This window comes from Stegastes partitus, unplaced genomic scaffold, assembly GCF_000690725.1.
Source record: "Stegastes partitus isolate 25-593 unplaced genomic scaffold, Stegastes_partitus-1.0.2 Scaffold725, whole genome shotgun sequence".
Taxonomy (NCBI): Eukaryota; Metazoa; Chordata; class Actinopteri; family Pomacentridae; genus Stegastes; species Stegastes partitus.
Window position 1 is genome coordinate 367,818 of NW_007578456.1, and position 14,444 is coordinate 382,261.

Here is a 14,444-nt window from a genome sequence, read left to right on the forward strand (position 1 = left end):
TACAGCGTAACAAGTAGTGTGCTATTGCACAGAGGTAACAAATAGCATTTTATTGCACATAAATACGTAGTTATTGCACCAAGTTGTTGCACATTATTGAGTGTTAATTCAAGAAGTGAAGTGAACGTAGAAGTTAGTTGCACACTCATATTTATTTGTCTGGAATAATCTGACCTGTTCTCTAAGTTGTGTCACTTCTAGGATCTATACATGATGTTCAGTTTGTTGTAGATTTGTCATAAACCTCCCTAATAAATAAATAATTGAAACTCTGTCTGTATGTGTCTGTTCTTAACACATACCTTCGTTACTGTACGTGTGATTTACATTAAACTTAGCAGGTGTATTACCGGGGATGGATGGTGTTGAGTGTGAAGACATTTGGAAGAGCAGTGGCCGTTTTTGGGGCCTTCATTCAGAGTTTAACTACTGACCGAGGCGTCTACTTTTGCTGATGCTGACACATCTGTCATTATGAACTTCCAAGGTTCTCAGTTCCCACCTTCTGGTTCTGCTGTGGCCTACATAAATTCTAAAATTAACACCAACTGTGTCATAATAATAACTGTTGTCATTAGTAAATAATTAAAAAAAAAGATAAAAGAGAAAGATGTCTCACCGACAAATTTATACTCTAATATTCCCAATATTATTCACAGAAATTCTCCAAAAGTCATGACTCCCTTTGCAAAGGCAGCTTGTGCTATGATGAAGATCCAGGTTCAACATTTAGAATTTTTACTGCTAAACAAAAAAGCAGGACTGTGCTTCCTTGGCATGTTTTTCCTATTGATCCTATTGTACTGAACTGTACTAAGTGCTATGGTACCACTGACGCAGAACCCAAGGCATTAAAGTTTGGGGTTATTCAGTTTTATAAATGTACTTTTGCGTTACTGTTCAGTGCATTTCTGGTTAAAGTCATTTAGTTGAAGTGAAAATTAAGATGCTGACATTGTTTATGGCTGGAGGACGATTTGTGGTATAAAAAACATGGTACACATTTTACGACTTTCTAAGTCTAGGTTGCAAATTGAACCTTTGCAAATCATTCGAAGGATTAAGCAGCGTTTACATATGAAAATTCTTGGAACAGCCTGGGCCGAGGAAATCTAAGTATCACTCCAGTTTTCCATCTTCGTGCATTACTTAAAATCCTGCAGGCACGCCATCTGCACTTAAACACTGGCTGTGTGTCTACTTTACTTAGTACAGTAAAGCATGTGGGTGCCGACGGGGAGCTTTTTCCTCATTTTCCTTTGTTGCCAAAACTCCCCTGTCATTATATTCGCTCTTTCACCGAAGCAGCAGATCTGTGATGATTTTCAAGATGTATGACGGCAGCATTTTTAAAATAATTCAATGCTAAAGTCATACTCAAATATCCATGCATTGAGGCAGATTTTTAATTCTCCATCAAGATATCAGATCAATTTGTCATCAGCAAACTCCTGCATATTCTTCTTAAACATGCATTTTTTAATAAATCAAGAATCAACACTAAAATCGTAACAATTTCCTCTTTAGGTATGTAATGCTAGATATTAACAATCCAAAAAAAAAAAAAAAATAGACTACAGCTGTTATCACAAAACTCAAATACATTCAACCATAGAAGAATCCTCTCCCACCTCCTCTCATCTCCACTTGTCTGTACCTCTGATCAGTCTCTCTTTTTTTTCCATTTTATTTATTTATCTTTTAAATCAGCATGTATATCAACGTATACATGTCGGGTGTGACTTTAGTATCATTACAGAGGTAATGCTTTAGTAACAGGACACGGACATAATGACACAACAAAGGGCAAAAAAAAGGAGTGTAAAACCTTTGTGGCCATTCCTGTATAGATTCGTGAGTTTACGGGATGCATGTGAACGCACCATGAAGCCCCCACACGCTTTACCGTACAAAGTAAACTAAACGCGCAATCAGTTTTGACGACTACAGATCCATACTGATCATTCTAGCACAATCTTTGGTGTAAAGAAGACTCCATTGCTACAAAAGAGGAACCTTTATATACCCTTGCAGAAAACTGTCTCCCCCGACGTGTATTTTGAGGTAATGCTGATTTAAAACTTTGTCGTATTTCTTAGTGTAGTCCGCACGTTTTTTTTCTCGCTTCTCTTCCCACCAAAGGAAAAAAACGACTTCCGGTGAGTGTGAAAGGCGGAACCAGCGGCCCTACGGAGGGAACAAAGGACGGCTGAGTGAGTGTGTTTGCCTTGTTTCAAACAAAATTACTCACTGACACATTTTTAAATGTTGTAACTAAAGCAGACACGACTTTAAATGAATTTGAATTGCTTTTTTGTTTCAATTTAGCTAGCGAGGCTCGCTGGTTACCTCCATGTGCTGAGCGGTAGCAGGACTGTTACTTATTGTCTGTTAGCCGTTAGCTTTAGCTGCTAGCTAGGTTTATTCAAACGTCCAGCGAGATCGTTTCTCTTCAAAAGTGTCAGCAGAGCTCGTTTAAACACACATTAGTGTTTGTGTGCATGTTTGCAACGAAATTGCTCCAAAATGCAGAGAATTTGACTATCGGCTCGAACATATATGAGTCAAATGGTTTCTTTGTGTTAGCTAGTTTAGCTAGGAGGCCAGGCCTGGTGGGCTAATGCTAGCTTTTTAAGCCCAGTCAGCCATTGTTGTCATCTGCAGACATTTTCCAGCCTTTTTCTGCTTTATTTCCTCGACTAAACTGGAGCTAATTTTTGTTATGTCTCCTCATGTTTTCTTATCCAGCTTCACCAATATGTGAATAGTCTACTCTCCGTAGCCCATTCTCCAGCCGCGATGTCAAGTAAGTAAATACTCCTGTAATAACAGAACCGAGCAAAAAATGAATCACTTGATCGGTACCTCAGGCAAACAGCATGTGTGATAGTGTAGTAAACAGTCATCAGTATATCGGAAACTGTTTTCTTTGCTTTAATGTATAGTCTTTATTATGTGTGGGAGCGAAGACGGTGCTATAAATACTAATAATCATAATTAAAAATGGCATTATTTGTAACAGCAAAATGGCAATAACCTCCACAGTCCCCTGTTTTTGCAATCAGAGGTGACTGTCTTTATTTGAGGGTCACATCCATTGGCTGTTTCGGGTTATTTGGAGCGGATATTAGCATTGTTAAGCATGTACGTGGTGTTTTCGTAGATTTAAAAAAAAGTAATCTATATCATGAACTAACTTTTCATAAGATTTTGTTTTTTGGTGCTTGTTTTTGTTGCAATGAAGAAATGTTCTCTGCAGTGGCAACACGGTTTCAAAACATCCATTTGTGCCATTTCTGCACTTTGATTTTCTATTTATTGGCTGATACTTTTGCTAATGCAGATGTAGCTGCAGTGATATTGGCTGTTATTTCAAGCCAACTCCACATCAACACATTTAAACACATGAAACGAAAACAACCTCTGTCCAGAAGAGCTCTGTTTCTGAAATAATCTCCATGTATACTAACGCTGGTGAGAATACATGGGCATGGAGGTGTCATGGTAAACATGATGCAGGGTTGCTTTGTTGTAGAAAATGTGGAGGAAGAGCAACAATGGTGAAAAGTGAGCTCACAGGTTCCTGAATTGCACAACAGCTCCAACAATAGGCAACAAGATCAGCAATGCTACGAGTCTAATACATCATCTATGCTGAATTACCTTAGTGTCTGTCTTGCATCACCATTTTGAAAAAGTTTTTCTTCTGCCTGCCCAAACCACAACGCAACCCTGGAGGTTTAAAACTATAATTGGGTCAGCACCATTTTCACAAGTCCTCACTTTAGAGATGCAAAAACTCAGGCGTAGCGCTAGATGTTAGGTGTAAACATGGCAGAAGTCATTTTAGAGGCATTTTATAATGAAAACATATTGTTGATGTGTCATACGTCTCGGGCCTTGTCCACATGTAGCAGGGTTTTTGTAAAACCGAATATCCTCCCCCCTCCGTCTAGAAAAAAACTAACGCACACACCACCTCGTTTTTAGAAAAAAAAGAAATCATCCACACCTAACTGCATTAGTGCGTTTTTAAGCACGTTCATATTCTACGTGAGGATGTAATAACTCTGACAACAGGAGTGACGACCGGGACGTATGGAAATTGTCACAACATACCTCCTGGAGCACGATTTCCGTCTCAAAGTTCTCCCACCAGCTGGCAGTGCGTCCCGGTCTGACCAAAAACCGGCGCCGGTGTCTTTGACAGAGAACATGCCTCGGATGTGGAATGGCAAGGTGGTGGAAAATAAAATAAGATAACGTCGTCCTTCGCCTGTGTTCTTGTACCTTGAGCGGTATCTGGGCCTGGACAAGTTTTGACACAGCTCTGAGGGCGTCCACGCTGTTTCCAAATGTAAACACGGGTCGCATATGTGATGTAAAGAACATATTTTGTTGCAGGCAGTGACGTTTCAAAACCTAAAACCCAGATTATTGACGTCCACATGCAGACACATTAACGGAGGATTCGCAGATCTTCACTTTGGTCGGAGGTTTTTAAAAGAATCTTTTTTAATGCCGTAAATCTGCGTTTTCGTGTGGATGACAGGAAACATCGTAGAAAATTATCTTTGTTTTGTGAGATACCTGCTACGTGCGGACGAGGCCTGACTCAGTTTATACTTCAAACACTTGATTTCATGAGTTCACCAAAGCAAAGTATAGAAGCACTAAAGCAATGTTACTTTTGATGTAGGACTTGGATATAAGATGCCATGGAGTTTGGTCAATCTTTTTTTTATCAGTGCAATTAATAACATTTTCCGTCATTTTTGGGGTTTTGAATTCCTGCCTCTTCAAGCCAGTGCTTTTCAGACTTGTTGGTTGTGAGTGTGACAGCAGGAACACCGATTTTGAGTCTAAAATGCTTTGTGTTTACGGATCTTCTAGCCTAGAGTCAGCTGTTGTGTGGTTTTGTGGGCCTTTTGAACCTCATGTGGGATGTGAAAACATTCAAATTTCATACAAACAAAGAGAACCTGTGGTCAAAAAACATAATGTCTCTGGTTCTTCTATTTGTTGAAGCAATCGCTCTGGATGACAGTCGAGAAATCTTGGTGAATAAACACCACGTGCTGCACCGCTTTGCTGTGTACAATACAGTTAAAGGTTTTGATCTGCTGTGTTGGGTTCTTCAGCTGTTTTGTGAACAACGATGCATTGGAAAAACAATGCAGTACTTCTGCTAAGACCCACTAAGAGGCTCCAATGTGTATCATCAAGCACATTAGTGAAGCATCAGTAGCAGCTCTGGTGCTCTGTCTTGAAATGTAGGTCAGCCATGTTTTGGAAAACCCAGTAGACATTTACTGTAGTTATGAATGTGAAAATAGACTTAGTAGGGGGTAAAGTCTGTCAATGACACAGGTTGATGTAACGGCTCACTAACAATACTGTTGTTGTTTTTTCTGTTTTGTACAGAACGCCCATCCTACGCCCCTCCCCCTCCCCCCGCCCCAACAACAGTAAGTGTCCAACCCTCAGCTCCAGCCTTAGCAGTCGTTGTTTAGAGGCCGAGGGCCGACGCTAGGTCTTTCCACCCTCTCTTTCTTGCTCTCCTTTAATCTCTTCCTCTCTGTCTGAACACACCGAGGTTGCCACAAATCTTGTTCGGCTCTCCATCATCGCTTTCACTCCTGCTTTTTTCCTGTCACGCCACCACTTGTTTGAGGTCTCGCACAGAGACAGGGTTATTGAACGTTACCGCTAAGGGGGAGCGAGTTGGAACGTAAACCTTGTTGACATGAAACTTTGGTCGGGCACTTGTAATGTTGGTAGACATGTGTGCAGTTTAGAGAGTCAACGTGCTTGTTTTAATGCTTTTCATTTCCTTACATTCAGCAGCAGGGCACAACATTGTGTAAAAGCTGAGACGTAGCCGTGCAGAGACACGGGTGAACAAAATGCAGTTTGTGCTTAATTAGGAGTAATGTGATTCACACGCAGCATTCACATGTTGTGCACTCATTCTGAATGCCAGCCTGCCGGCCAGTTGCCTTTTTTGCCTTGCATGGTTAGGTCATGGAAAACAAACAAGCAAAAAAAAAAAAAAATCAACATATATTTTCATGTATTCCCCTCCTTTTCACTTATTTATGTTTATCCCTCTTCCTCCTCTTGTTTGTGAGCCATTTCTCATTCGTGTTTTGTCTCATTTGTCTTCCATCAGCAAATGCCTTCCACCCCAGGGTTTGTGGGCTACAACCCTTACAGCCATCTGGCCTACAACAACCTCCGGCTGGGAGGGAGCTCCGGAGGCTCCAGCAGGGTAATGAATTGATGGAGGGATTTGGAAAAAAAAAAACAAAAAACAGAAAGGTGTACGGGGGGTTGAGGATAAGAGGGAGTAAGAAAATGTCTTGGACTCGATGTAGGATATGAGAAGGGGAAAGTTACTCAGGTAACGGGGACAATAGAATCTGAGAACTGGCATATTTTCATTTGGCTGCATTATTTTGGGTTTCAAATGAGACGAGGGGACCGTTCTCAGTTCTGCACTTGCGTCTCATTTATTGCCTCACTTTGTTTTTTTTGCACTGGCCGCCATCGTTTCCCAGGCATATAGTGAAATCAACCAGGGCTCCGTGCATGATGCTAGCAGCTCTGTTTCGGCCAATTAAGTTGTTCTCGGACAACTCGATACTATTAATGAGCCGATTAATAGTATGCAGTCGGAATTAATTCATGAATTTTGTCCTTTAAAGCACCGACGAGTTCAAGCAGATTAAATTTGGTCCTTTAACAATTTGTAAAAATGACCTCCAGTGTCAGTTTCAGAGGTCAGAGATGCACACTCATACCAGCCAGGCGTTCAGTTGTTAGATTTATTTATGTTTGACAGCCTCCCTCGAATATTCTCTGTCTATAAATGCACATGAAATGCAAAAGTGCTCTTATCCCTTCTGTGACAAAGCGTTCAGGAATGCTTTAGTGTTCCTGACTGTGTTTACGTATTGTCATGTTTACATGTGCACCTCTTGTTTTACCTTTTACACAAGCCTCTCTATAATCAGACCCATAATCAGCTGATGTTTTATGATGGTTTTTATTTGCTTTCTTTCCCCTCTCTCTCTCTCGACCTTCCCCTTATTTGTTTGTTGCTCCTTCATCTCCATCCCTTTCACCTCCCCTTCTTTGTCCCACCTCTCCCTCCTTCTCCTTCCTCCTCTCTTCTTTCCACAGAACTCCTCGGGCATCACCGTCCCAAAGCCTCCCAAGCCTCCAGACAAGCCTCTGATGCCATACATGCGGTACAGCCGGAAGGTAAGCAGGAAGGTAAGACACCCATCCACGGTGTCTGCTTTTACTGCTTGTCCTCCCATCCCCTGAAAAGTTGGCAGGGGTTTGAGGGTGGGAAACAGCCAAGCCATGACGCCTCACCACCACCTCAACCACCTAGTGGAGACTCTCCACTCTCTTATTCTGTTGGCTCACAGTAGCCTCCTGTGCTTGTCAACACTAAAGAGAAATTACAACATCTCTTTATGTTTCCTTCACAAGGACGGTCTGCTCCTGCCTCTTTATTTTCCCCTTTTAAAAGCTCATCTCTCCCCTGCTTTTTTTCCCCTGTTACAGAGCTGTTATGTTAACCTTGAATGCTGCTCAGAGACAAAATCTGCTCTTAAGAATTTGCGCTGGCATAAAACCGTAGCTTCTGTCATTAGAAATATACCATCCCATTTCATCAAGCTAAAGTAAATCTCCTTCACGTTGATGCCAGTTCATACTTCCATCCAGTTAGACGCATCATCTTGGGAGCTGTTTCTTTCCTCTGCACTTTTCCTCCTTTATTTCCTTCACTGTCTTGTAGCAGCGTTACGGTCGGTTTGGGGTCGACCTGTTGTGAATAATTGGCGTGTTTGTGTGGGTAAGGTATGGGACCAAGTGAAAGCTTCCAACCCGGACCTCAAGCTGTGGGAAATTGGAAAGATTATCGGAGGGATGTGGAGGGACCTGACCGACGAAGAGAAGCAGGACTACCTGAACGAGTACGAAGCTGAGAAGGTGAGCTCCTGGAAGATATTTATGCTTTGAAATGCAAAATGATATACATTGCAGGTGTTGTGATGAAGAGGACCCTTTTATCTTAACTATGTCAGACTCAAGAGCCCTTTGAATTCTCATGCAGTAACTGGATTAATTAGCTCCTTTTAAATGACATAATCTTGAGGAAGAGTGAGCCTCTGCTTTTAATTTAAGGCAGCACTAGTGGAGAGTCAGAACCATGATCATCTTTTATGTCAGTGGTTCTCAAATGTTTTGAGCCACGATCCCCAAGATAACATAAGTTTGTGTTTGTGACCCCCCAGTTTGAATTCTTAATCTATCACGAGTAGTGACTTTGTTGTTTGTGCATTAATGCGTTAAAATGAATGTGTTAATTCCACAGATTAATCTCTTTACATTAATTTTCTTTTGAATGAATGAATGAATAGAATTTATTTCGAGCAAATTAAAGGGGAAAAAAAATCTAAAAACAAAAGAAAATAATTTTAAATAGAGTGAAAAAGAATAATAATATAATCAAATCATAATATGAAGAAGTAAACACTTTCAATTTTGAAAGCCCTAATGCAAATTTATTTGATAAATGTAAGCTTAACTTTTTTTTTTTTTTACAATGATCTGACGACCCCCTGAAATTATCTTGAGACCCCCATGGGGGTCCCGACCCCCAGTTTGAGAACCACTGGTTTTATGTGATAGGTTGAGTAGGTCTGCACTTCATTATGTCTGTATTTCAGGACTGTTGCTGTAAATGTTGGTCAATGTTGTTTTTCAGTGTTTCTTATCAAAAGCAGTTTGGCCGCATGTAGTTTGGATTTTAGCTCATTTTAATGACAGTGATTCAGACTTAAAGTGTAGTGAACATATGGTTCAGATGATGCGTTGAATCATTGGTCTTTTAACAGCCTGAGAACTTTCAGACTATTATGGTCTGATTTTTTTGTCTTGTAAGGAAGGGTAACTCATTTAAATGTGTGTTCTTCATCATACCTTAATATAGTTGAAGCTCATGGGCCAGCTAACTAAGCTTTTTTAAGTTATTTTTTTGGCCTTTGTTGGATAGTGTTAGTGAGAGAGAGACAGGAAAGTAGGAGAGAAGAATGGGGGGAGGACATGTGGGAAAGGGTCATGAGCGGGATTTGAACCCATGACCTCCACATTGGCACTGTAGCCCTGCACATGGGACGCCAGCTCAACCAGGTGAGCTATAGCAGCGCCCCGAGCTTTAGGTTAGTTTTAAGACTCCTGAGAAGAACCAAAAACATCCTTGCATGTGTTGAATATGCAAGAAAAAAAAAGTTAAATTACTGGGAACAGAGCCCTGATGGGTGGATAGGAATGAGGAGGGTGGAGCAGCTCAGGCGCCACCCTGTGATAACACACAGGTATCTGAGTTTGATCATCAAAAGATTCATTTTGAGTCCCTTTAATCATCAGAACACACTTGACAATAAGAAGGCATTCTAAAATCAGAACTGTACCAACACATGACATGTACCTTGAGGACAGGTAGGGGTATCGTCATCTACCTCAACTTCTTATTCACATTTCCTCTCCCCCCCTCCTCACAGATCGAGTACAACGACTCTTTGAAGGCTTACCACAACTCTCCTGCCTACCTGGCCTACGTCAACGCCAAAAACCGGGCCGAGGCGGCGATGGAGGAGGAGAGCAGGCAGCGGCAAAGTCGTATGGACAAAGGAGAGCCGTACATGAGCATTCAGCCCGCTGAAGACCCCGATGGCAAGTTTATATCTGAAAACAGGGTTTAAATTGGGTCAGTTAAGGTAGCTGAGATATTAAATAATGAATACAGGTGCTGTAAAACACAGGAGCTACAATCTGTGTTGAGTTTGTCTCAGTTATGAACATATAAAAGAATGCAGGTGTAACAGCGACCACCTCGTCTGCTCCACGTCTCCCTCATGCGTCTTTTTCCCTCTGCACAGACTACGATGACGGTTTTTCAGTGAAGCACACGGCGGCCGCTCGCTTCCAGAGGAATCACCGGCTCATCAGCGACATCCTCAGTGAGATCGTGGTGCCCGACGTCCGCTCGGTGGTCACCACCGCCCGCATGCAGGTCCTCAAGAGGCAGGTCCAGTCTCTCATGGTGCACCAGGTAGGCTGGCAAGAAGCCCTCTCTTCCATTCATGTCAGGAGAACATGTGACCTGGTGTCCAGTCAGTAGCTTTGGTATTGGAGAGGGTTTGTCGGTGCTTCGAGGTGACATCACTGGTGTGTTTTGGTGATTTCAGAGGAAGCTGGAGGCAGAACTTCTGCAGATCGAGGATCGCCACCAGGACAAGAAAAGACGTTTTCTGGAGACCACTGACACATTCAACACTGAACTGAAGCGGGTACAGTAGAACATATTCACACAGAGACAGCTGAGGGTGTCGCGTGTGGTGTCTTTGTTTTGTTAGATTTGGAAATAATAAAAGGAGCATTTCACTGCTTTATGTAGATGAATTAGTAAACCTGTGTCTTGCTCCTTTGATTTCACATTGCGTCTGCATACCACGTTGTAAACAGAGCTGAGTTGTGTTGACACCGTTGCTTCCCGTCCCTCCAGCTGTGCAGTCAGAAGGTGGAGGTGGACATGGAGAAGCTCGCAGCAGAGATGGCGGCCGCTGAGGAGGCAGCGAGGCGCCGGGCCGAGGAGAGGGAGCGCGAGGCAGCCGAGCAGGCGGAGAAGGCTGCTCAGCAACAGCAGCAGCAACAACAGGAGGCTGCTGCAAACAAAAGTGCAGAGCAGAGCGGTGCTAATGCTAGCAGCACCGCTAACCCCACCTCAGGGACCAAGGAGGAGGACAAGCCCACACCCATGGAGACAGGTACCGGCACCCACGTTCTGATTTGATGTTTGAGGCATTTGATTAAGATCCTAAATAAACTTTAAGTCAGGAATTGACACTTTAAAATGGTGGTTGATGGTTTTATTCTTGCATTTGAGGTTTAGTGGTATACGAACATCACATTTCAGTAGCAAACTTGAATTTAAACATTTAACACTGACAGTGTCTCGTCGCCCATTATTCCTCCTGTAACAGTTAAAACACTCAAATGATGTCGTATTCACCATATCGACTAGTTAGAATTTCTACTTTTTAAATGAATTGGAGTCCGAAGTTTTTTGAAGCCAGCAACTAGCTTTCCCCCACCTTCTTCCTGATTCCTGCCTACTGCAGCTTAAGTGGCACCAAATGTAGATTAATCTGCAACTGAAATGATCCCAGTAAGTTTAGTTTCCACTTATGAGCCACAGACAGGATAGAGGCGTCAGAGTACTGAGAGACAGACTAGCAACGCTGCTGGTTTTGACCTTCTGATGACGTGCTGACGATTTTTTTTTTTAAAGCAGGAACTAATGCCAGTTTCACCCTCTGAGACATTTCCTTCCATAAGCATCTCTGTCCTTCATTCCTCTCTAGACGAGGCAGCGCCTGCAGAACCTCCCTCCGACTCCCAGTCCGCTCCACCTCCCCCGTCTGATCCTCCCTCCTCTGCCTCCGATAAAGCAACCCCTCCTCCTGAGCCCCCCAGGGAGAGCAGCACCCCCGGCAGCAGCGCCCCCAGTGACGACAGCAGCAGCAGCAACAGCATGCCCCCTCCACCCTCAGACAACAGCACCCCTCCAGCAGCAGCAGCAGCAGCCACCACTGCCGCCACCCCAGACCCTCCCGCGGGCTCGGAGGCCAACTCCAGCGCCGCTAACCCCAGCGTGGCTGCAGCACCTCCCCCTGCCTCAGAAGAACCAGCCCCACCTCCACCACAGCTACTACCCCCCAGCCAGAGCAGCCAACAGTATGATATGTAGTAGTGTTAGAGACGCAGTGGTAGCTGTAGAAGTGCTCCCTGGGCTGCAGCTCTCCACCTCTGGATGGAGCGGTAGCGCTGTAGTAGTGCAGCAGGTGCAGATGAAGTGCGGCGGCTCTGTCGTTAAAAAAATAAATAAAATCGGGAATGAGAAGTGTCACGTGGCCGAGGGTCTGTTAGCGAGGTCAGTAAATAGTTCAATCATCCAGGAGTGACGTCATCATCCAGCTGTTCGTAGCTGCGCTGAGCGTTGGGAGAGTCCCTCAAGTCTGTTTCCTTTAACCGTAGTCGGCGTGCCTGAGCGAGTCAACTGGAACATCACCAAAGAGAACAAAATCTGCGCTCCAGGCATCGTACAAGCCATTCCTTTTTTCTAATCTTGTCACTTGATGGTTTGTTGTTTGTTTTTTTTGGTAGTATAAAATATCCAGATACTGACACGCAGGATGCTACAGGGCTGCTCGGACATCTTCATATATCTAACTCCACATCTGTGCTCCTGCATGCTGTCCAGAATCCCTCACATAGCTGACAGTTTCCAACATTTGAAGTAATGGAATCAGTTGCACATTGAAGTGTTGAAAACGAGGAGGCATCTTTAAATATCTCGATGTTTAGAGCTACTCTGTACGGGGCAGACGAAGCAGCAAATTCTCATATTATGAGGCTTCATATTTTTTCACTGATTTTCCTGAATTTGATCAATCGATTACCAAGACCACGATTGGACTAACTGCTTTAATTGGAAGCCGCCGTGCTGCTGTGAGATCACCCGCAGCATCACGTGTTTTATCGTTCTGACGCACGCCAGGATGAAGTGATTTTAGAGTTAACCGTCGGCATTTTGATGTCTTTAAATCAGCCTTTCTGTATTTTTGACCACTGCTGCCAACTTGAGGGGTTTTATGACATAAATCGAGTCGGCGCGGCGCGTTCTGGTGGTGGAGGAAAAAAACGAAACCCTCGTGTAAAACCTCAGAATTTTCTAGTTTGTGTGGAAAAACAACTACTGTTACTTTGTGTTTTTAGAGATCTAGTGGAACCTTTTAGACGAATATAATCCAGTTCAGCCTCGGTAATCCTGAACCGGATGCTGTTTCTAACACGCCCTCAGTTCGGCTCGTCTCCTGCCGGTGGACACGACTGAGGCCACGTTTTAATCCTGCATGCCAATACTAACCACACTCCTGCAAGGACTCGAGGAAGTCCTGCAGCGCCGGAGAGAAACTCACGTGAACTTCACGCGCAAATGATTCAAAAGAAACATTAAAAAAAAAAGAAGACATTTTTAAAAAATGTGCGGATGATGAAATGACTTGCGTTGAATAGAGAAAGTCGACACCGATGTTCGTCCCCCTCATGTTTGTGTAGAACGAACTGACTGCAGCTCAGTTAGCGTTTTTGATCTGTAAGCTTCTCAACCAGTCCAGGCTGTTGTTGTTTTTTTGTTTTTGTTTTTTAATCTGGGTTTTGTTTTAAAGACTACGTTCCTCCTTTAGACTGCATATTCCTGCTGCCACCACAAGCGTTTAACTTCACCAGAGAAATGCACAGGCGACCCTCATCCAACGGGAGCCTCACTTATGCATTTAAAGGACTGTTTTCTTACTTGAATTGGACTGTTTTTAGTAATATGCCTCTGTTTTTGCATCTTTCTTTTGTACTGTCTGAACTTATCTATCCAAATAAAAGTGATTTCTCAGTCTGCGGGTGGTTGTGTTGAGTTTGTTTTCTGCTGCCACGGCAGGTAGCGACACCCAAGTCACTTGTGGTAACAGGAAGGTAAAAGGTAACATTTCTGTTTTGGCTCCAAAACTCTTGGGTCGTGTCCTGGTCTTGTTCTCACGGCTGAGAAAGTGACCAAAGGTAAAACTGACAGTTTTCTACATTATCTAATTCATAGCTTCAGTTGAAATTCTGATTAAACTTCAAATATTTGAGCCAAAGTTCAAAATATGTTTGAAAAATCTGTTAAAATGATTTACCATTATTCAATCCTTCATATACATCATTTTCCTTTCAGATAGCAGCAAATATCTATAAAATAACGGGGTTTGTGCTGATTTACATGAAATGAAACTAGTAGAATTATACAGTCAAACATAAAGAGAAAGTAAAGATTTATTTTGGACATTTTCCTGTTTTATTTTTTGTTTGTTTTTTTTGCTCTGATTTTATTAGAGATGTAATTTAATGCAATGAAAAAAAAATGTAGAAAAACTAACATTTTGTTTTGTTCCTTAATATACATAATTTTCTTTCAAATAACAGGAAATATCTAATGATTTTATTTTTTTGCTGATATAAATATAATGAAATTATTGTAATTTTACAGTCAAATGTTTAACAAATAATTAAACAAATTATAATTTGTAGCAATATTGATATTTGATGAAGACATTATTTACCTTTGGCCTGTTTTTTTTTTTTCTTTAATTTTATGGTTAACGTGTAAATTAATGCTTTTCCTCCATAATTATTCTAGTTGTTTTGTGTAATTTAACAAAACGGAAAATCTTTAAAAGAAAAGGAAATTGTCGCAAAACAGAAAAACTTAAAGGTGTATATACAGCATATATTTAAAAAGGAAAACCTCTGAATTCCTTCTGAATCCA

At 42.2% G+C, this 14,444-nt stretch overlaps 1 protein-coding gene across 3 annotated transcripts in view; it reads left to right on the forward strand.

The window, feature by feature from the left end:
• LOC103364174 (SWI/SNF-related matrix-associated actin-dependent regulator of chromatin subfamily E member 1-like) overlaps window positions 1–13,534 on the forward strand; it is a 16,621-nt gene extending 3,087 nt beyond the window's left edge. Inside the window, exons 1-11 of one of the 3 annotated variants that reach the window (XM_008291199.1) lie at window positions 2,152–2,213; window positions 2,749–2,806; window positions 5,425–5,468; window positions 6,173–6,271; window positions 7,186–7,278; window positions 7,876–8,007; window positions 9,582–9,753; window positions 9,960–10,132; window positions 10,269–10,370; window positions 10,586–10,847; window positions 11,445–13,534. In XM_008291199.1, the coding sequence (XP_008289421.1) occupies window positions 2,800–2,806; window positions 5,425–5,468; window positions 6,173–6,271; window positions 7,186–7,278; window positions 7,876–8,007; window positions 9,582–9,753; window positions 9,960–10,132; window positions 10,269–10,370; window positions 10,586–10,847; window positions 11,445–11,830 (1,470 nt within the window). In that variant the 5' untranslated portion in view covers window positions 2,152–2,213; window positions 2,749–2,799 and the 3' untranslated portion in view covers window positions 11,831–13,534. Of the gene's footprint in view, window positions 1–2,151; window positions 2,214–2,748; window positions 2,807–5,424; window positions 5,469–6,172; window positions 6,272–7,185; window positions 7,279–7,875; window positions 8,008–9,581; window positions 9,754–9,959; window positions 10,133–10,268; window positions 10,371–10,585; window positions 10,848–11,444 lie in introns of those variants that run through there. The other 2 variants (XM_008291200.1, XM_008291201.1) reach the window with 2 other exon arrangements.
• The last annotated feature ends 910 nt before the right edge of the window (window positions 13,535–14,444 follow it).